We start from the raw sequence: 21,265 nt of genomic DNA, 5'->3' as shown, positions 1-21,265 counted from the left end.
TTTGTGATCTACGTTTAAATTAGTGGTATGCACTAAAAAGTGATAGTAACAACGCTGCCACTATATATATAACTCATAAACAGTTAAGCAAAACATTGCTTAACTGTTTCTTTATTTGTTTTTATTTATTTACTTTTTTTATCGCAGGCACAATTGCGTAATGTGTGGGAGGAGAGGGCCAAGATACTCTATCTGAAATTTAGAATGAATACGTATATTCAATGAATTTTTTCAGTCAGAATTGAGATTTTAAAAAAAAATGTATTAGAATTCACTTACTGCAACTTTGACATTTCGTCCATCATAGGCCAGTTGGATATCCTCTTGTGGTAGATCCAAATACAATATTCTTGGTGCAGATTCGGGATCATACAACACTGCAGTAATGATAATATCACCTTCCTTTTGAATCATTAAAGGCGTTTCTGGCAAGAGTGGTTTGGGCTGGTTATTGATGGTAAGACGATATTCCTCCTCGTTGTCTCTCATGGGAGGAAGTTCAATAACGTAATCTTGGATGACTACTTTTACATGCTGCAAAGAAACGAAAAATCAGTTTTAGTGACTGCGAAATCTTACCCAGTTTCAAATGTAAATATAAATTATGATAAAAACAAAATAGATCTAGATGAATATTTAGAAATTTTATAGCCTTGAAATCCCTAAAAGATCAAAGAATTGTATCATCATTTCCTAGCTAAAACTTCTGCGTACGTACCCTGTTGATATAGCGTCTATGTTGTAACATAATTTATTGGCAAAACATATATTTTATGAATCACCAGGCAGATCCTACTGTTGACATGGTAATATGAAGAGAAACTATAATAAATAAATAAATCTTCTAACACCTTTTATTCTCCAAAGATAGGCGGAGCTCCTTCATCCCTAACTACCTTTTTGAAGACAAATGGGCAGCCAGTCTCCATCCTTCAAGCCTTCAGTAATAGTGAGCCCAAGCTATCAATAACTCAAAGCTTTACAAGAGAGAGTATGATAGATATTAATATGGTTTTTAAACACAAATAATAAATTAAATACCTTTTTCTTCGATGATATGTCCAGCTGGTGAGCCAAAACTGCGAACTGTGGAGTCTCTGAACAATCCATAGCGATTACTTCTTCACAAGTATGGTCGGGAAGTTCATAGGTAACGTTATCAAACGTTCTGATGTAATCTTCCATAATGTTACATTCATCTGTTAAAACATCATTTGAAAAAAAATAATTAATTAGGGAAAAAATTGTACGTTTTATTTGAAAATGAATTAGGAAGGAATATATATCGTAAAAGAAAAGCTTACGATATCATACCTTTGCCAACAGGTCCTAGCCAGTCCTCTACGTACATTTCTGGATAATATTGGAGGACTGAAGGGGGATAGATATGTGGAGAGTATATCTTCTTAAAGAAGACATTTTCCCTGGGTTTAAATATGTATACATTTGTAAGGGGAATGTCAGGAACATTGGTCAAGTATTCAATCTCCACGTGAGTACGTCCTTCGGGATTATAGGCACTGACGTCATCGTATTCCATATTGGGGTAAAAATAAGTTTTAGCGGCATCCACCAGTTTGTTAGTGACGTTCAGTATTGCAGGGGGTACCTATTTGACATAAGAAAAAATACAGCCTTTCAACAAGGGGAGGAATATATTTCATACAGTCAAGATATTACACCCTCTGTCCAAAAAAGAAACTGAACTTTCGGAAAAATAGAAGAAACTAGTGGCGCCACCTGTTGTATCTTTTTTTGCTATCCAAAGCGACAGCCTTCATTAGTGTTGTGTCGACTGTTTATGACATTTGCTTCTTTAGAAGCCGAGTTATGATGCCAAGAGTGACAGTGTGTCGAACGGTAGGAAAATGAGTTTCAAACAGAGCTGCGATTGATTTTTTTTTGTTAAACTTGGTAAACGTTTTACCGAAACGCATCAAATGCTTCAAAAAAAGCATACGGTGATGAATGCTTATCCCTACTCAAGTTTACGAGTGGTTTAGGCGATTTCAAAGTGGTCGTGAGACGCTTGAGGACGACAAAAAGCCGGGCCGTCCCAAAACTGGACTGAGCGAAGTTAACATCCAAAAAAGAGCGTGATTTCATCAAAGGAAACCCAAAATCATCCGTGAGATTGATTGAAGATGAATTGGGGATTCCAAAATCAACTGTGCACAACATTTTGACTTGAATATCGTGATGCAGGCAGCTGGTCACTTTTACACGATAATGTAACATCTCATCGTGCGAACATTGTGAGACAGTTTTTGAGCAAAAACCAAGTTTATGTGTTGGGTCACTCGCCGTAATCACCTGATTTAGCATCCTGTGACTTCTTTCTCTTTCCCTGACTTCACTTGCCGATGAAAAGAAGCGATACAACACCATTGAAAACAGTATCCGAAAAACCGATATAAAAAATTCATTCAACGAATTAATTGACCGTGCCAATTGCTGTATCGAAGCTGAGGGAGAGTATATTGATTGAAATAAATGATTTGAACAATTATAATTGGCGTGTATTTTATTTTCTATCAAAAGTTCGGTTTCTTTTTGGACAGAAGGTGTACTTAAAAAACGATATCCATTATAGTGGAAACAATACTGCATCAGTAGTAAAGATATTTGATAATAATCATGTTTTGAGCTAATTAACGAATTCTTGTTATTAATAATGCGAAGTTTGATCGAAAAATTATAGATTAAATAGGATAGTCTATATACCTGGCATACAGGGTTAAACCTATAGATATCAATGTTAAATGGGAACCTGTTTGCCCGAGAGAAAGAATACCAATTCGGATAGTATTACATTAACCATCTACGTCTTTCAATATCATCCTCAGCTTATCTGATAATTTATCTATTTTTTTAAGATTTATACATTTTCAAGTTTTAAACTGCATCAAATCAAACAATTCAGTTAATTTCATATTGATTACCGTTAAGTCGTTAAAAATAATATTCTGTTAATCGTATTTGTTTGGAACTTACAGAGCGAGCAGTAACGTTGAATTCAATCCTGTTGAGAAGGGACTCCTCATCAATTGCCAAATCACAAGCGTAACTTTGAGATTTTCCTTCACTGCGATCCACTTGACACTGTTTGTGGTACCAAGAAAGAATCTTTTTACCACGAATAGGATCATGGCTTGTTCCTGGAAGCAATCGGTCCAAGGTACCCTAAATAAATAAGTGAAATTCAAAATTAGTTTTAAAAAAAATGGTATTTATAAATTAAATAATATTATATTATATTAAAGCATTTAATTAATGTTTTAACCTTCCCTCAATCAATATTCATTACTTTAAATTAATGTGTCAGTGATAATAAGTGCTAATATTTTCTTAACATGCGACATCTTTGAATACCAGAAAAAAAAGAGCTCACAGTCTTTCCCGAAAAACTGCTTTTTAAAGGCAAGATTGCTACTATTTTGGTAAAACATTTTACTACTAACACTATGGGTAGTAGTTCGTGCATTAAGATATCTAACGTTATTTTCATTAGTTCTCTGTTTTATTTTGACAAAATGAAATGATGCTTAAATGTAACTAACCATAATTTCAACTTCAGGATCGTAGTCACACTTTGGTCCAAAATTTAGTTCACCTCGGAAATAACCTTTTCCATGGAACACTGGGGGATAATAAAACTCATTCGGCAATTCTGGATAACGTATCAATATACCAGCGCACATCTATTGAAGAAGAATAAATCATATCATAAATATTAGCAACCAATAAACAGAATATCAACTTCTATTTAATTGTAAACATGAATTTTGTGCCGCTACTTATTATTATTATTTATTATTAAGAAACTCCAGGGAATCAGGAGTCTTATTCTTAATTTCATTCACCCTGCTTGAACTCACAACATCCAGAAGTTTTTTAAGTCTCAATCCTATCACCCCTCTTTCTCCTGTATGCAAGTATCTGCGGTCTACAAATTCTCAATCTCATAATAAGCATAATCAGTATTCCACAATCCTGATATCATTTTTAACATTTTCCTTTACATTCTTCACTGTATCAAAACCACAACGGAAACCAGGAGACCAAACCTAAGCATAATAGTCCAAGTGAGTTCTTATCGAGGCCTTGTAAAGAGGCAAAATAACATCTTTACATGTGAACGTTCCTTTCAGCATTGCAATTATCTTTTGAGTTGTATTTGAAATCTTTGCCACATGGCCACTAAACTTCAACTTCCTATCTATTAACATTCCAAGATCCCTAGCCTCATCAGTTTCTTCTATCCTAATCCCACCAATATAATACGACATTGGATATCTAATCATGCCGAAATGAATGACTTTACATTTACTGACATTGAACTGACATCCATTTTCCATGCCCACAATTTCAGCCTATTCAAATCATTCTGCAAGTGCTGCATATTAGAAGCATTACTGATTACCGTACATATCATTGCATTATCAGCAAATAGCTGTATGTCGTTTTTTCGTAAATCCTTCCCAATATCATCAATGTACAGATTGAATAACAGTGTACCAAGCATTGATCCTTGTGGTACTCCACTGATTACCTTAAATCTTGCAGACTTACATCCCCCATATACAACTTTTTGATATCTGTCAGTCAGCCATCCTCTTATCTACGCTAATATTCTATTCTCAAATTCCCAAACTCATATTCTCCAATTTATGCAACAGTCTACCATGCTGTATTCTGTCAAAAGCATTAGCAAAATCCAAAAGTATCGCGGTGTATCCATTCCCCTTGTCTAGTTCAATGGTAACATTGTTATAGAATGTGAGCAAGTTGTTAAAACATGACCTTCCTTTAGTAAACCAATGTTGTTGTTCATTGCAAAGTAGATATTCACTGTCAACCCATTTCTGAATGTAGGCCCTAACCAATTTTTCCAAAATCTTCACCACCACTCCTGAGATTCTAATTGGTCGATAGTTGGATACATCGGTCTTTGCACCACTCTTGTGCAATGGAATTACCATACAATTTTTCCATTCCTGTGGAATCTTCCTTGTTCTGAGACTCATATAATAAACAGCTGATCAAAGGACTAGCCAGTTCAGATGAACACTCTTTTAGCACGCGTACTGATATCCCATCAGTGCCTATTGCTGAATTCTTATTCAGTTTGTGCAACAGCTCTAATACCTCGGCCTCACACACACGAGTTTCTTCATCCAGTAAAGAGGTAGCAGTGAGTTCAATGTTCCATACACCCTGTTAATAGCTTTTAACAAAATGGGCACTCATTAGTTGCACAACTTCTTCTGCATCTGTAACCCTCACGCCATCTGGATTTAGAAGAGTAATTCTTTCATATTTATTCTCCCTTTTACTTGCAGAAAATAGATAGAATTCTTTTGGGTTGTCTTTAGCACAAAGAACCAATTTCTTTTCATACTCAGACTTTGCTTTCCTTACAACAGGTGTGACTATTATAGCCTGCTGCTTATAATTTTCCTAACAGACATCGTCTGTTACGAAAACTTATGCGCACAGTATTCCTTCCATATCGTTCTTTTCTTACAAATCTCTTGATTAATAGGATTACACATCCATTTGACTCCTACCCTATTTATTCTTCGAATCCTCGGAACACTTTTTGATATCGCATCATTTAAGTATTTTGTAAATGTTTCCCATGCTCTGTCGATATTCTTTCCATCCAGCAACCGATCCCATTCCACTGAACTCAGTATACACCTCAGTTGGTCATAATTTCCTGCATTGTAGTTCAGCATGTAAACTTTTCTGAATGGAACATTCATAAACTTGTCACTTCCCAAATGAGTTCCGCATGATCACTGTCACCAACCGGAGCAGAATGGTTACGTCTTTAACTGAAATGCCCTCTGACACTATAATCAGATCTGACACTCTTTGACCTCGAGTTCCTTCTGTCACATGCTGTTTGAGGAAGTTGTCCCGCAACAGCTCAATAAATGCATTTTCATTCTTCTCATGAGATTTTACTGCTATCCAATCAATATTTGGATAATTAAAATCTTCCATTATGATTACTCTTTTCGCGCTCATCTTTTCTATTTGGTGATGCATTTCTTCACCAGCAACCGATCCACCAGGTCTGTAACAACATCCCAGTATGTAATTGATCTTGTTGGATTCCACCTCACACCAGATGGCTTCGAACTCACCGCCATGAAATACTGTTAGTAGTAGTAGTACTACCTACAATCATAGATCTCAACTCTAACTGGATTCAAGTCATCCAATATCATTAGAGCACGTCTCCTCTTCTCCTATCCTTCCTAAAAATACCGTACCCTGACACTCGATCCCAGTTAGTATGTCTGATTCTGAAAGCCAGGTCTCACTAATGCCTACAATCTGAGGTCCCAACATATTGACTGAGGTAACAAACTCTACTCATTTGTTCCTGATACTCCTAGCATTCATGTACAGACTTAATAATTTACCTGCATGTTCTTTTATATACTCTTATCTGCAATCTGCATACCACAGACAACTTGCAGATCTCTGTTCTTCTCTAGTGCCTTATACATACACACTAAATGAAGCCGAGCCGGACAAAATTAATATTTTGAAATTATTATTTAATGAAAACGGTATTTGCCTATCAACTTAATTATTTAGGAAATTAATGAAAAAAGTAAACTTATTATTTTTAAATATAAAATTAATTTTACTTTACTTAATTTTTTTTATAATTTATTAGTTAACTTAGAAATAATAAACTGTTAAAAATTAAGAAGTGATTACTTTTACATATGAATAACACAGGATAGCAATACAGAGGAAATTGAAAAAAAAAGGTGTGTGTGTATATATATATATAACACCGACGAAAAGTTGTACAACTTATTATGCATCGATATCTTTTGCTTTATCAATTGAAATATGCACTGAGTTGATTATCCATAACAAACAAACAAAAAAAAATACTTTTTCGAGTTTACTTCGCTTGGACATTTATAATTGTCTCCTCCCTTACTCTTAATGACATACAATAAACTGAGTGTTCGTAAAATTATTCTATTATTCATGAAAAATATGCAATTATTTTTCGATATACAGTGTAATGATTCTAGCTCCATAACAAGCAAATGAATACTTTGTAAAGGTCCATTACAAAGCATGCATCTCGACCTGATACCTTTTATAAGTTTTTTATTTATTTATTCAACTGAAGGAGGGTTAGTTAATCCATTTTATACGGAGGCTCCAAGAAATTCGGGGATTCATCTTTCAACACAGACAGACCTGCGGAGAACACATGCATTTAACAGACATAATACATTAACTTAGTACATAATACATTAACTTCACAGCCTTTTCTTCAATCGTAAATATCTAAAGTGAACCAAATAAATGAAATCCCTGAGCATGAGTATGATTTGTAGTTGCAGTCAATTTCAGTATGCAGTTTAGATTAACAACCAATAAAAATATTGCTTTTATCTAAAACTTCGCCATCATCTATAAAATGGCAATCAGGTGATAATAAAAATAATCCGATAAGTCTATTAAAAAGGAAAATTACCAAAAAAACTTACTTCAGAGTTTCCTGGCCCATAGGACTGTTGCAAGTCTTGTCGAACAATGAGATGTAGCTGTTGATCCCTACCGCTGTATGATCCACCATAGGTGGCAGCCGCTTCAATCACTGGACGTTGGTCAAGTTCTACTTTTGCCAAAACGGTGCCAAACATTTGTGGTTGTTTTTCTGGTGATCTGTGATCCCATCTTGTTTCCTGGTGGCGTTTAGATCCGTATTTAGGTAATCTTCGATCACCTTCAATATCGTAATCTTTAAGACCATATTTAGACATGGATTTTGGTACCCTTTCCATGAATTTTGTCCACAACGATTTCGCATATGCTTCAAGTTTTTCTATGTGTTTACTTTCAGGATAACTTCCTGGATGAGGACCTGTACTGGGAGACCAGTCGAAAGCGACGGTGAAAGTAACCTAAAAGAGTGAAGAAATTAAAAACGAATCACAGTTGGGGACAGCGTGCAAAAGTTTTTTTTTTCATTAAATTCCAGTCACTGCAATTTCTTTTGCTATCTATTCACACTTACCTGAGATGCTGGACGTGTTCTATCGACATCTAGAACTGAAATCACTTCTCTTTGCTGCCAATCAGGATTTTGAATCACTTCCATTAGGGTAGGAATTAAATCTCTAATGCTATCAACATCGTCCCATATTGGAATGTCAGACCAGATGTTGTCTGTGGAGATTTGGGTGTGGATTCCAACACCAATGAGTTCGTGACCGAGTTTAATTTCGTGCTGTAAAGTAAAATGGGCTTATTTAGATAAAAAAAGACACAAATATATGGTACACAGATTAAGAATTGAAATCGAAATAAACCTTTACATCACTTTTGAGTTTATTTATGTGTTTCTTTATAGTGGTTTATATGTTATAGCATTTGTGTTAGAAAAAGACTGACCGTGTGCAATATGAAATCAAATACATTAACCTAACGTGAAACCATGACCTACTATTTACTGGTAGATAAAACAGTCTCTAAATGTGCTTCTTATAACTCTATAAAAGAAGTTGAATCCAGAAAATTATCCTCACCTGGTAAGGAAGTGGCAGTGTTGTGATTGGAATGACAGTTTCTGGTTTGTAGTCAAGAAGTCGGTCAGGATCTATGCTTCCTATGAACAGGACTGGTTCCGTGGTGTGATAGAGCACTTCATGGGGTATTTTTGGTTCCACAGACAGTTTTACGATGCTTTCGGACCAGTCAAGTGATGCCTGGATCTTCATTGGCAACGAAACTTGATAAATCTGCTTTACAGCTGCTGCGTATCTTCGTTTCCAAATAGGTGAAATCGCGCTACCCGACACATGCGAACTATAGTGAATGCTGCAAAAAAAAAATTCCCAGAAGATTAATATTAGGAACTAAAGATATAAAGTAGTCAAAGATTAACCTAACGTATAACACATTAATCGTATATCGACACACCATCTTTTACCTAGGATGGATATGGGCATCAAGGGTAGTTTCTTTAGGATTACTTGCGAACGACAGATGGTTCAACTTCACTGAGAGAACAATCGGATGTTCCATTTTTAAGACAACTGGTATGCCAGAACTCGACTGTATTTGCAAAACAGATGCGGGCATAAAGATCTTTACGTAATGGCCTCTTAGTCCTTGGAAAACTCTACTGTTTGCCCATGCCTTGCCTGTAAAAAAAGACAAACGTAAATAATGAAAATTCCAAGAATAGAATTGCGATCGTTATGCAAATGAGTTGGATTATTTAAATATCATAAACTTTTTTAAACAAAAAAATCTAAGGCTATGAGGACAGTACATTATAAAATGTCTGTTAAATGTGTGCGTGTGTTCTTCAGGACAATTTGCCTGTTTTCAGACGAAAAACCAGATTTCTCAGATTCTTCCATTTTCGTATTAGACTTGCTATTCATCTTCAGATAAAAATCTCTCTGTCTCTCTCTCACACACACACACACATACACACACATACACTAGAACTCGATTGTTTGATTTTGATATGGATGGTTTATAATAATTTAAAAAGTATAATGATATTCAAAATATAAAGATACAAAAATATAATGATTTTTAAATTAAAAATACTATTTTAAATTGAATGCGTAGCGTCACTTCCATCTAGAGGATTTTTTTTTTAAAAGGTATATCAGATGATGGAAGTGGATCGTATTCCAAATTTTGTGTTTTCATCCACGAAAAAAATTTCCTAAATTAGTAATGAAAGTACACAGAGAGATCGTAGCTATCCACCAAGAGAATTCTTAAAAATAAACGAACAAACAAAAACTCTGACACACACGTTTGTTTTTAATCATAAAATGCCCTTGATGTGGAAAAGTCAATTAAAATATTCCCTAGAGCGATTTAACTCTACTAACAGGAAGTCTTCTAGCTGCCAACTGACAAAGTAAAAAAAAAAAAAAAAAAAAATTAAAAAATTAAAAAAAAAAATCGTCCAGAGACGTGCAGTAAAGAAAAGGAAAAAATCCTATTTCGAATTTTAGATTTTTATGACGTATACAACATTTCCTATGCGTTCCAATTCTAAAAAGCGGAAGTAATCATAACTCCTCAAATCTAATCATTTTTTATTTAAAAAATTCTGAAAAATGCATACCACGTGGGAGGAGAAAACTTTGCACAATGTTGTGGTCGGACCCATAGAATATTCTATGGAGTATTTCAATCGACATGTGAACAATTGAAACGAATAACCAACGAATATAAAATATCTAATGTTTGAAATATTTCCACAAACAAATTTGTTATCCATGACTTGTTAGCATATAGTATTAAAACTACTAAATTTTATTTATGTATCGTAAATTCATTGGAAGAGAAGACTATGTTAAAAAATGTGTATGAAGTTTAATTTCTTGAATGATAATTCTTTTAATAGATCGATATTGATAAGTTTTAGTTGTGTAAATAAAAAATTATCAGAAACCTTTCATTTTTTTTCATAGGTTACTACTAAACGTTTAATGTAACAACATGTGAAAAATGGGATCAATCGACCGTGAGATGCGGTGATTGATTCATTCAATCCAATACCCTTGGAGGGTAATGGATGGCAATGCTGTAGCTAATGAAGTTCTAACTGAGGCTCGGCTATTGCTGTTACCCTCCTGCCATGATCAGAGCTTTAATAGCTCATTAACACCTTATCCATACACTGTCCTCTACAGATAACGGGGAATATGAAAAGCATTCTTGCTTCGCCCCTTTAAGCCAGTCCTTATAAGGACTAAAGATGTGCTGTTACCGGCGGAGGGAGGGTAATGGAGGACCATACTGTAGCCAATGAAGTTCTAACTGAGGGTAGGTTATTGCTGTTACCCTCCTGCCATGATCAGAACTTTAATAGCTCGTTTTCTGTCATCTACAGATAACGGGGAAGATGAAAAGTATTCTTGCTTCGCCCTTTTAAGCCAGTTCTTATAAGGACGTGCTGTTACCCTCTTGCCATGATCAGAGCTTAATAGCTCAATAATACCTTATCCCTACATTGTCCTCTACAGATAACGGGGAAGATGAAAAGCATTCTTGCTCCACCCCTTTAAGCCAGTCCTTATAAGGACTATAATTGACATCAAGTTTACATATGATCATAAACACTCCATGAATCGTTAGAAATGTGCAACTCCATCGGGACACAGATGTCCCCCATATTTACGCTTTTCTGCAAACTATAGCAACAAAGTTCTTTTGAAAAGCATTTGTACACCCCAACAATAAATAAAGTTTGAATTCTAAAAACCTGAAATAATCATAACTTCCCACTAGTCACTTTTTTTATTTAAAAAATTCCGAATTGAAGTGTTTATGCAGTTTGGTGATGCGTAGCATATGTTTAAATGTTCCGTATTCTGGTTCAGTTTAATCTACAAATGATATTTTAAACTGCGAGGTGGTAGAAGAGTAAGCGAAATTTTTACCAGGAAACTAGTTTATTTTCAAATATAGTTTTAAAAAATTACGAAATATTTCTCAATATTTTTACTTTTCTTGATAATGTTACAAATGTAATAGGATTCAAAACTAAGACTTTAAAAAAGAATTTGACGTTATTGACATGGAAACGTAAAATAACAGTTGACTAAGGTAACGTGAACATTTAAACAGAATAGAAGATAAAATATTACCAAAAAAACGTTTTTGAAGCAAAAATGATAGAAAGAAGTCAGGAAACCAAGATATATTGTCTAGACTTAACAAGAAAGTATAGAAGGCGATTTCAGTTAATATCTTCACTATTATTGATCATCTATATTATTATTGTTATTATTATTATTATTATTATAAAAACCTCCATGGAGTCAAAGACTCATCGTGGGAGGTCCACTGTTATACACATAGTTTATCATACTGTGCCTTAAATATATTCACTGTCTCTGCACACACCACACTCTCGGGCAAAGCATTCCAATCACTCACCACTCTCCATGCAAAAAACCTGCTCCTCACTCCCTTGCTCACACCCTCCTTATACAGCTTCCAGGAATGACCTCTTGTTCTCCTGCTATCCTCACCCATTCTGTGCAAAACCTCCCCGACGTTAATCTGGTAATAACCACTTAACAGCTTATATGTCTTAATCATATCCCCCCTCCTCCTTTTATCCACCAATTTCTGCAAATTGCATTTTGTCAATCTGACTTCATACTCTACATTCCAGAGACCAGAAACCACCTTAGTCAATCGCCTCTGAACTTTTCCCAACGCAATTTCATCTTTTTGAAAACCAGGTGACCAGATCTGTGCACAGTAATCCATATGTGGCCTGATCAAAGCCTTATACAAAGGAACCATAACATCCTTACTTCTACAAGTCAATGTCCTCCGCATCATTCCCATTATTCGCTGTGTTGTCTTCACTATTTTAGTAACATGTCCCCGAAATTTTAGGTCCTTGTCTACAATCACTCCCAGATCTGTCATTTCCTCTACCTCTTCCAAGATATTCGCACCGATTGAGTACTTTACATCCCATCTCTGCTTCCCAAATTTCAAAACCTTACACTTTGAAACATTGAATTGACATCCCCACTTATTTACCCATTCAGATAGTGTATTCAAGTCCTCTTGCAAAGCTACAGCATCCATACTACTACTGATAGCTCTGCCCAACTTTGCATCATCTGCAAACAACTGCACATCACCGTTCAGACCTCTCCAGATATCATTTACATACAAATTAAACAGATTATCATTTACATACAAAAGTGGACCCAAAACAGACCCTTGAGGTACACCACTAGTAACTTTCCTCTTCTGGGATATCGCTCCTCCATAGACAACTCGCTGATACCTATCAGACAACCAATCTCCAATCCAGTGAACCAATCTACTGTTCAGTCCCATCCGTTCCAATTTAATTACCAGCTTGTCATGTGGCAATATGGATTACATTATGAAAGGGGAAAAAAATACTATTAAGCCTAAAATCAGCCAAGTCAGAAATGTTCAACTCATCTCTTTACTTGATGCATAAAAAAAAAAAAAAATCAGCTAACGCCTTTTTTTATTCCCGTATACAGGGAGTAGGCGAGGCCATTTAGCCCTATCTAACTTTTGGAGACTGAGTGGGCAGTTCAATCTCCACTGGTACCAATCAGAGATAGATGGCCCAAGGCTATCACTAATTAAGCGGTACGCAGTGAAGAGAGACGGCTCAAATGTGCCGCCATCTCGTGGTCCCTAACCCTAACACAATATATTTAATGTCTGAAATAATGTGGGTTCTACGGTCGATTTTCTTGAGTTTACAGGACGAAAAACCCGAGTTTCCGGGAGGAAAAACCTGCTTGCCCGTGCCAGAGATCGACTAACTAACCAGAGATCGACTACTTGATGCATATAATATACTAAATTTATACTCATATATAAATTTAGTACATGCCGTCAGGACATTTTAACTAAATTGAATGACTGATTTAACAAATCTAGCATGAAAATCAATAATAAATCAACAAAAAATTACAAAACTAGGCAAAACATGGAAAACATCAACTGTCAATAGAGGGCGCCTAAACAAGTAAGGAATATTTCATTCAACTTATTCTAGCGTAAACCTTTCAATGCGTCTTTCTAGCGTGTATTATTAAGGAGAAACTTCGCTCACAGGTAGTTTTGTTATTACAAAAAAAAAAAAAAAACACTTTAGTATCAGCAATAAAGACAAACTCGCATAATTTACCTTTCTGTAAATAGTCCACAAGAGTACGTTTATCCATTACATGAAAGCCTAAACTGTAGAACAATTTAGTATATAGAGAGAATTTGAAGTCCTCGTCAGATCGGGGAACGATGTTTAACTATAACCAAATGCATAGATTTACTCAACACATCGTTTAATTATTACAATTATAAATTATTTACAAACATCTAAATTAATCTCGCTTAAAAATGCGCTTAAACAATAAAGTATAAAATTTTAATCTGATAATCTAAAAAATTGTAATATTATTAATAAACTTATGAATTCCAATGACAAGTGTATATACAAAAATCTAATAAGTTTATTAATTTTTCGATTATTTCAAAATTTTAAGTATGATTTTTATTTTGTTTTAAATTGTTACTTTTATTTTATTACTAAAAAGTAAATATTGAAATAAATAAAATCAGATTATAAATTAAATTTAGTATTTGTCTTCAATTATTTTTACTTGAATTCTATAATGTTTTATTTAAAATGTAAAATTAGAATAAACCAAAAAACTAAAGTACATCTTTCAAAATTAAACTTTGGATTTAAGATTGTAAACAAAAATAGTGATTAAACTTACTTTTCTAAAGATTTCTTTGATTTCCGGAACTGCTTCTTCGCTCTCGATAATTCCACTTTCTGCAAGGGTATCCAGAAGATCGTCAACTCCACGCAGATTATAAGCAATCTGCAAAAATCAAAAATAAATAAATACATTTGATGAATTAAATGTATTTATTGATTGATGGATGAAAAGTGAAACTTTATGTTGTTAATTTTCATCAATTTGTCAAACAAAAGCGAAAAGTGAAAAGTGAAACTTTATGTTGTTAATTTTCATCAATTTGTCAAACAAAAGCTGACTGAATAATTATTTTTGTCAGCGTAATAATTAATTATCATCAAATAGTATCTCGGTACCTTTTAATTATTAAAAGGCAGTTGCAAGGTACAGAATAACTCATAAATGATGTGCTAAAAAGAATTAAAAATATGGAATCAAACTCATCAGTATTAATGCATTATGTTGCGAAAATTATCCGAAATTTGGATATTTTAAAAAGCTTTTATTTATTTTTTATTATTTAATTTCTTGAAGTATTTTATATATAGAAATGTATTTATAAAATAATTTAAAAATATAGGTATTATCAAAAGTTGTATTAACTTGCCTCGAATGGATGATCCATATATGGTCCGACATTGTGAACTAAAGCGAGATAAGATGAGTACGACAAGCGAGACACATTGCTACTAGCATAACTATACTTTACTTGGGCACCATAATTTCGCATTTCTGAAAACAAAATAAATTAAAAATTATTAATCACGAAATTGAATCGGTTATTAAGAAAAATTAAAATTACAACAAAGAACCAGATAAAAACGAATTACCATCGTAATAATCGGCAATGAGAAGTTTAGAGTAGTCGAAACCTAGGTCATCAAATGGCTGTAATTTAGGAAGGATTTCTCTAGCACGTGCAGCCCTATAAAAGGAAAAACGACATCATTATAGTAAAAAAAAAAAAAAAAATATATATATATATATATATATATATTAAAGCTCCTACAGTAGACAGTAGATTAAGCCCTACATAAGCAAAAGCTTCTATTTTATAAACCCAATTTAACACCAGGGGAAAAACAGTTGTCAATAATTGAGTTGTCATAGTAACGTTGTTGAAGCTGACTTAGTTATACTAAAAATAAATACTTTAATTCCGCCTTCTTTTGCTTTTCGCTGTAATAATCACATTTCTTTAGCAAGCGTTGTAAATAGCAATATTTCGATCAGTATTTATTAAATATTTGTTAATAAGAATAGTCTAAATATTTCAGCATAATAACGTAAAATTTTTACAATTGGACTTCTTTTGTAAGTATTAAAAAGTTAATGTAATTTATAGATTACATAATACAGCTGAAATTAATAATAAATATTATAATTAGACTATTTTTTGTAATTACTTTTTATAATAATTTGTAATGCTTATATAAATGATATTAGTTTCGTAATTCTGCATGATAACTAAACATGCTGGGAATGTCTTGAACCTACTGAACCTCTCTCTCTCCCTAAGTCCTTTTTGTAATATTCCATATGCTTCTGTGGTATGTCTTACCAAGTTTGAAGCGAAGCAATATACAGTACATGGTTGCCACTTCAAGATGGGTAGTCGATGGACACACACACACACACACACACACACACATGGAATCTGTTGGAAATGTATTACGTCTTATTTTCATAAATTACTTACATCACTTGCATGCAGGGTAAAGAGACGTTAGTCAGGGAATAGATGGAACTGTACACAAAACTTCCAACTTGTTTACTCGTCTCTCTCCATGTATAACTAGCTATTGTTTCTAGAAGGACTGTGGAAGGTGCACTCATCAGTAATACGCTGAAAGCTTGTATGCGGAGCTCGTAAGATTCAGCATAGTTGAAGTAAACATCGGTAGTTATTGGAAGGACCTGAAATAATAAATTGTAGTTAGTTGGGGGTCAAAGGACCTCGCCTACTCCCTTTGCCAAATAAAGAGAGTTATAAAAGTATTTATTTATATTTATTTATAAATTGTACGATAATCGGTGAATATTAAATCACTATCGATGACGAATGGATGAAGTGACAATATGTCAACTTACCTTTTCGGGATAGTATGATGCAATTGGAATCAGAGCCGAAATAGCGACACCGCGGATAAAGTTGCAGTCTGCAGGGTCAAATCTTGAGTAACAATCTCCCGATTCGCCAGTAGCATACGGATGGATGTATTTCAGAGCTTCGTGGTGTTTAGTCAGGCCAAGCATCTTCAAATATAGCGCTTTATCTTCCATTTTGTTGGCAGAAACCAAACTATTGCCAATTTCCTGTCAAAGATGGAAAAAAATTAATTGAAGTGGATTAATGGAGTTATTATCGAAAATTATTCTAAGCAGAAGATTAAAATTCAATAAAGATGAATTCTGTTGATCATTATATATTGTATGATTGAATTTAAAAGTCGTTTGTAATTTTTTATTAATTTAAATTCTTTTAACTTGAAATACGATAAAACAGAATAAGTTATGCAGTTATAAGCACGTTTCGTATTCTTTATTCTTATCCCACTGAATAATGCTCATTTTAATCCAATTTCGTTTAAACAAATCCAGTTATTTTAAGTCAATGGTCAGTCATTATAGTGTAATACGAGGAACTGTCTCTGCGATCAAGTGTGTACTCTGAAGACGCAGTCAAAAGTCTTCGTGTATCTTAATGATGGAAAACATAATCCTCGGTGATGCTTTTACGGTTGAATTTCTAGCATGCAGAGATAAACAGGTTATTATTCCTGTTTATAAGGCTTTGATTAGGCTTCATCTGGATATTTTTGTTGGAGAGTTGAAACGGATTCGGAAGCGAGTGACCAAGATAGTGGCAGGTCTGTGTGATTCTCCATTTTACGAGAAATTGAAGATTTGTGGGCTAATAGAGGCTGTTGGGTAACAGGGAAACATGAGAGATATACAGTAAGTTACTTATGGGATTTTATAGAGTTGATGTGAAGGAAATATTTCAGTACATGAATTATGTGAGGAAAACTAGAGGTCATCCATGGAAATTAAGTAAGAGTATGGTTAGCAAGAGAATGAGGACTAGAGTTTTGGTTTGGAGGGTGATGAATGAGTGGAACAGATTGCCAGAGTCAGTGAGTGCTTTGTCAGTAATGAATTTAAAGCAAAATATCACAGGTATTGTAGGTGTTGATGGTTAGGGTTGATGTAATGGACTTCTCAAGATGAGTGTATGGACGCCAATCAGTGCTCATATGTATTATTATTATTATATTCACATAATTGATACACAGTCAAAACAAGATATCATATAAACCAAAATTTGACTGATGATACAGAACAATTGAGATTCTATCCAAAAATCTAAGAATAGTCCGTCAGGTAACGTCGTAAAATATGGACAGTTCCAAGCAGTGCTGTTTTTTGTAGGTCATAAGGGATCACTTCGTTGATGTTTAATTGCTGTAAATAGTTGGATAGCTTCTTTGAAGTTGCACCAAGTGCACTGATAACTATTGGGATGACTTTGGTGTGTTTAAGCCACAGTCGGCCAACTAAGATTGCCAAATCTCGATATTTAGTAATTTTTATCCACTTTTTTGTTGTTAATGTTGTTATCGCTGGATACTGCGATATCAATAATCCAAACCTGTCGATGTTCGATAATTGTGATGTCAGGTCTATTGTGTTCCAAATGCCGATCAGTTTGTATTCGAAAGTCCCAGAGAATTTTTGCTGTTTCGTTTTCCAATACCATCTTTATTTTATGCTGCCACCGGTTGCCAGAAGCAGGAAAGCCATATTTTTTGCATACATGCCAATGAATTATTTTGGCCACTTGATCATGGCGGTATTTATAGTCAGTTTGAGCTATCTTGCTGCAGGCACTGATTAGATGTTCTACAGTCTCATCTTTCTGATCGCAGAATCTGCATTTGCTGTTAATTTATTATTATTATTATTATTATTATTATTATTATTATTATTATTATTATTATTACGTACATCTAATAGGAGATTCCGTGGGATTTTTAAAAAGGTGTGTTCAAATTATTTTGTTTCGAAGTCAGTTTTCTTGAAAAGTACAAAACATAGAAAGATTGTAAAAGTGATACGGTTATTCGTTTTTTTTACGTTCTATAAAATGGATTTGTATACAGCGTCATTTTCCATTGTAAATTTGTTGTATACAACAAAATATGTGATCCCGATATCTTGAACTATTTTCTACTTAAAGAAAGGAAACTTTTTTTAATTGAAAAATAAAAAAAAAGTTGGCTTAAGTTAACTCAAATTCAAAAATTGTTCTTTGAACCATTCTGTGTATGTGAGGCCTGAAGTGGCTTATAAAACTACCATGTTTGCTGAATGGGTTTTCGAATTATTTAACCCCTTACCCACAATGTTGGTACGCTATAGGTTTATAATCTTTCACGAGCTCTAAAAACAAAACTAAAAATCATCGAGTTTTCAAGATATAAGCGAAAATAAAATGTGGGCGTCTTTAAAGTGTTCCTAGGACTGCAATTCTTTGTATTTTCGGATTCAGCATTATATGCGTTTGTAGTGTTTCCTCTAGTCTCTGAAATTATCATCAGAATTAAATTCAAATCTAATTTCAGCCTCAACGATCAGGCGACTTACCTGGACGTACATCTGAAGTTTGGAGGTAGGGCATTCTTCTTCACTTCTAGGGTATGGGGTTGTGCTATGAACGTAAGGCTCCACAATTTGACGGAATGCAGTAGAATAAGCAGTTCTTTCAAACTTGGGAACCACACAGGCCTCGTGAACTAGTCTTGCATAAGTTAAGCATACGGAATTGGATAAAAATCTTTTTGCTGCTACGTGTGGAGCACGACAGAGACTCTGTAAGAAAATAATAATCATAATAAATTTAAAGATGATTATATCTCAGTAGAGTAAGACAGACACTTTAATTATTGAGAAACCAAACTGGACAAATTAAATAAATAATAACTTTTTTTAAAAAATCTTACCTGGTAAGCATCGACAACTTCCACACGGGGATAGATTGCATTCTTTGGTATGGCTTCGACGACTTCGATAGCTTCGTATTCCAAGAGTTCTCCTTTTTCTATAAGGGCAGCTGCAAAATGCAATGCAGGCACAGTTCCACTGAGAGGTAGGATGTCCAGGAAGACTTTTCTGGGGATAAATAATGTAGAATCTTTAAAATGTATACCAAAACAGTTTTAAAATGTGCACAGATATTTCAATAAATTTCAAATGGCTGAAACAATGCAAAAGTAAAAGCGACTAAGAAAAACGAAACTTTACAGACAGAAAAATAAAATAAAATATAAAGAACATAATTAAATTTTCTAAAATATTAATGAAATGATTAAATACGTACCATTTTAATACTACTTAAATTATTAAATGCATTTACCATTTAATTTATTGAATATCCTATTTGCCACACCTATCGAATTTCAATATAAAAAAACAAACAAACTTACCGGGTTACTTGCTGAACATCCATCGCACCAGCTCTAGAAGAAACAGTCGACCACACATTCTCTAAGGATCGAATGTCCAACAAACGAAGAATTTCTTTCAATTCGATTATCTTTTCGCCGATATCTCGGCTCTTGTCCGGAGCTTCTTCATTAAGGTAAGAAGATATTTCTCTAAGAAGTTCTATGGCATGTTGCTCTAATCTAGATGGGGATCGCCGATAACTTGATGGATATTTTCGATCATCGTATCCACGTGTTGGGACTGGGAGAGGGTAAGAACTAATACCAGAACTAATATCGGGAAGTTCGAATTCTAAAGAAGTGTATTGGACTGGTTGGGAAATTCCAATTGGACTTTCTCTTGAGCCTTCGTAGACAGCTTTTAGACTCACGCTATGGCTGCAAAGATATGTTTTCAGTGAAATGACGATATCCGACTCGTTTTAAATACTAATAAATAAATAAAAAGTTCATTTGCAATATAACTATTTTAAGAGTATGCACATTAAATAATTAAATTAAAATTAAACAAGTAAATTAAATAATTAAAACGTTTTTGTTATTTAAAATAATAATAATAATAATAATAATAATAAACTCAGATGAGTATCGTATACTCTTCTCTGTCCTACGAAAGTTTAAAAAAAAAGCTCCTTCACGAATCCAGAAACTCGTAACGCCATCTATTATCCGTATGATTAACTTTCATTGATTATGCATACTCCTTTACTTTATAGTGTGAACACAAAAATGTAACCGTCCATTCATTAGCTAGCAAATCCGAGCACTTCTTTGCTCAGATAAATGTTTTCAATTACAAGGGAATTCTTTATTTGAAATTTTTATTTCCTACATGGCGATCTAGCAAATCAGTCCATGAGCTGTCAGTATAATATAGTAAGCTCATTACAAAAAATTCAAATAAAATCCGAACTCAATATATATTACTAATACAGGTTTTATCTTATAAGTCACGAAAAGATTTTTTATAGGCGTTATATTTTTATATGGGCATAGAGGGGAATTAAGAGAAAGAGAGAAACTATTGACAATACTCACTATACATGGTGTACAATTGTTTTGTCAAACAACGAATAGGATGTTTTCATTATGCTATAAAATTCCTCGAGACGACCTGCTCCTATTGGGCCAGTGATATTATAGCGGGCAGAAGAATACACTTTCATCAGATGATGATCCTATAACGAAAAAAATAATAATTGAAACTGCGAAAAAATTTAAAACTTACTTAAAAGCAAGTAAATTAAAATGGTGACTTAATTGCTTTGAATATTGTCTAGTTTTTAGCAAAGAAATTGATTAATTTGTCGAACAGAAACATATTAATCAACTAAAAAAACGATTATTGATAATAAGTCACTGAAAATTGCCAAAATGTAAAGCTGTTTTCCACTCTTTTCTAAAAATCACAATCAAAACAAAACGACAAACTCCAATAAAAAAAATAATAATTCC

At 33.9% G+C, this 21,265-nt stretch overlaps 1 protein-coding gene across 1 annotated transcript in view; it reads right to left on the bottom strand.

The window, feature by feature from the left end:
• LOC150093014 (vitellogenin-1-like) overlaps positions 1-21,265 on the bottom strand; it is a 53,045-nt gene that overhangs the window by 966 nt on the left and 30,814 nt on the right. Inside the window, exons 9-27 of the mRNA XM_090413989.1 lie at positions 20,849-20,988; positions 19,790-20,188; positions 19,307-19,475; positions 18,951-19,175; positions 16,395-16,619; positions 16,003-16,220; positions 15,134-15,228; positions 14,911-15,035; positions 14,319-14,426; positions 13,727-13,844; positions 8,981-9,194; positions 8,577-8,868; positions 8,066-8,278; positions 7,536-7,952; positions 3,561-3,701; positions 2,995-3,183; positions 1,315-1,609; positions 1,042-1,199; positions 280-534 (exon numbers count right to left, since the gene is read on the bottom strand). Coding sequence (XP_090270115.1) covers positions 280-534; positions 1,042-1,199; positions 1,315-1,609; positions 2,995-3,183; positions 3,561-3,701; positions 7,536-7,952; positions 8,066-8,278; positions 8,577-8,868; positions 8,981-9,194; positions 13,727-13,844; positions 14,319-14,426; positions 14,911-15,035; positions 15,134-15,228; positions 16,003-16,220; positions 16,395-16,619; positions 18,951-19,175; positions 19,307-19,475; positions 19,790-20,188; positions 20,849-20,988 — 3,996 coding nt within the window. The remainder of the gene's footprint in view (positions 1-279; positions 535-1,041; positions 1,200-1,314; positions 1,610-2,994; positions 3,184-3,560; positions 3,702-7,535; positions 7,953-8,065; positions 8,279-8,576; positions 8,869-8,980; positions 9,195-13,726; positions 13,845-14,318; positions 14,427-14,910; positions 15,036-15,133; positions 15,229-16,002; positions 16,221-16,394; positions 16,620-18,950; positions 19,176-19,306; positions 19,476-19,789; positions 20,189-20,848; positions 20,989-21,265) is intronic.

Source organism: Typopeltis vanoorti, chromosome 24 (genome assembly GCF_054136105.1).
Source record: "Typopeltis vanoorti isolate ZY-2024b chromosome 24, IOZ_Tvanoo_1.0, whole genome shotgun sequence".
Taxonomy (NCBI): domain Eukaryota; kingdom Metazoa; phylum Arthropoda; class Arachnida; order Uropygi; family Thelyphonidae; genus Typopeltis; species Typopeltis vanoorti.
Note: the sequence above shows the minus strand (reverse complement) of the source record. Positions and strands in the feature narration are given on the sequence as shown.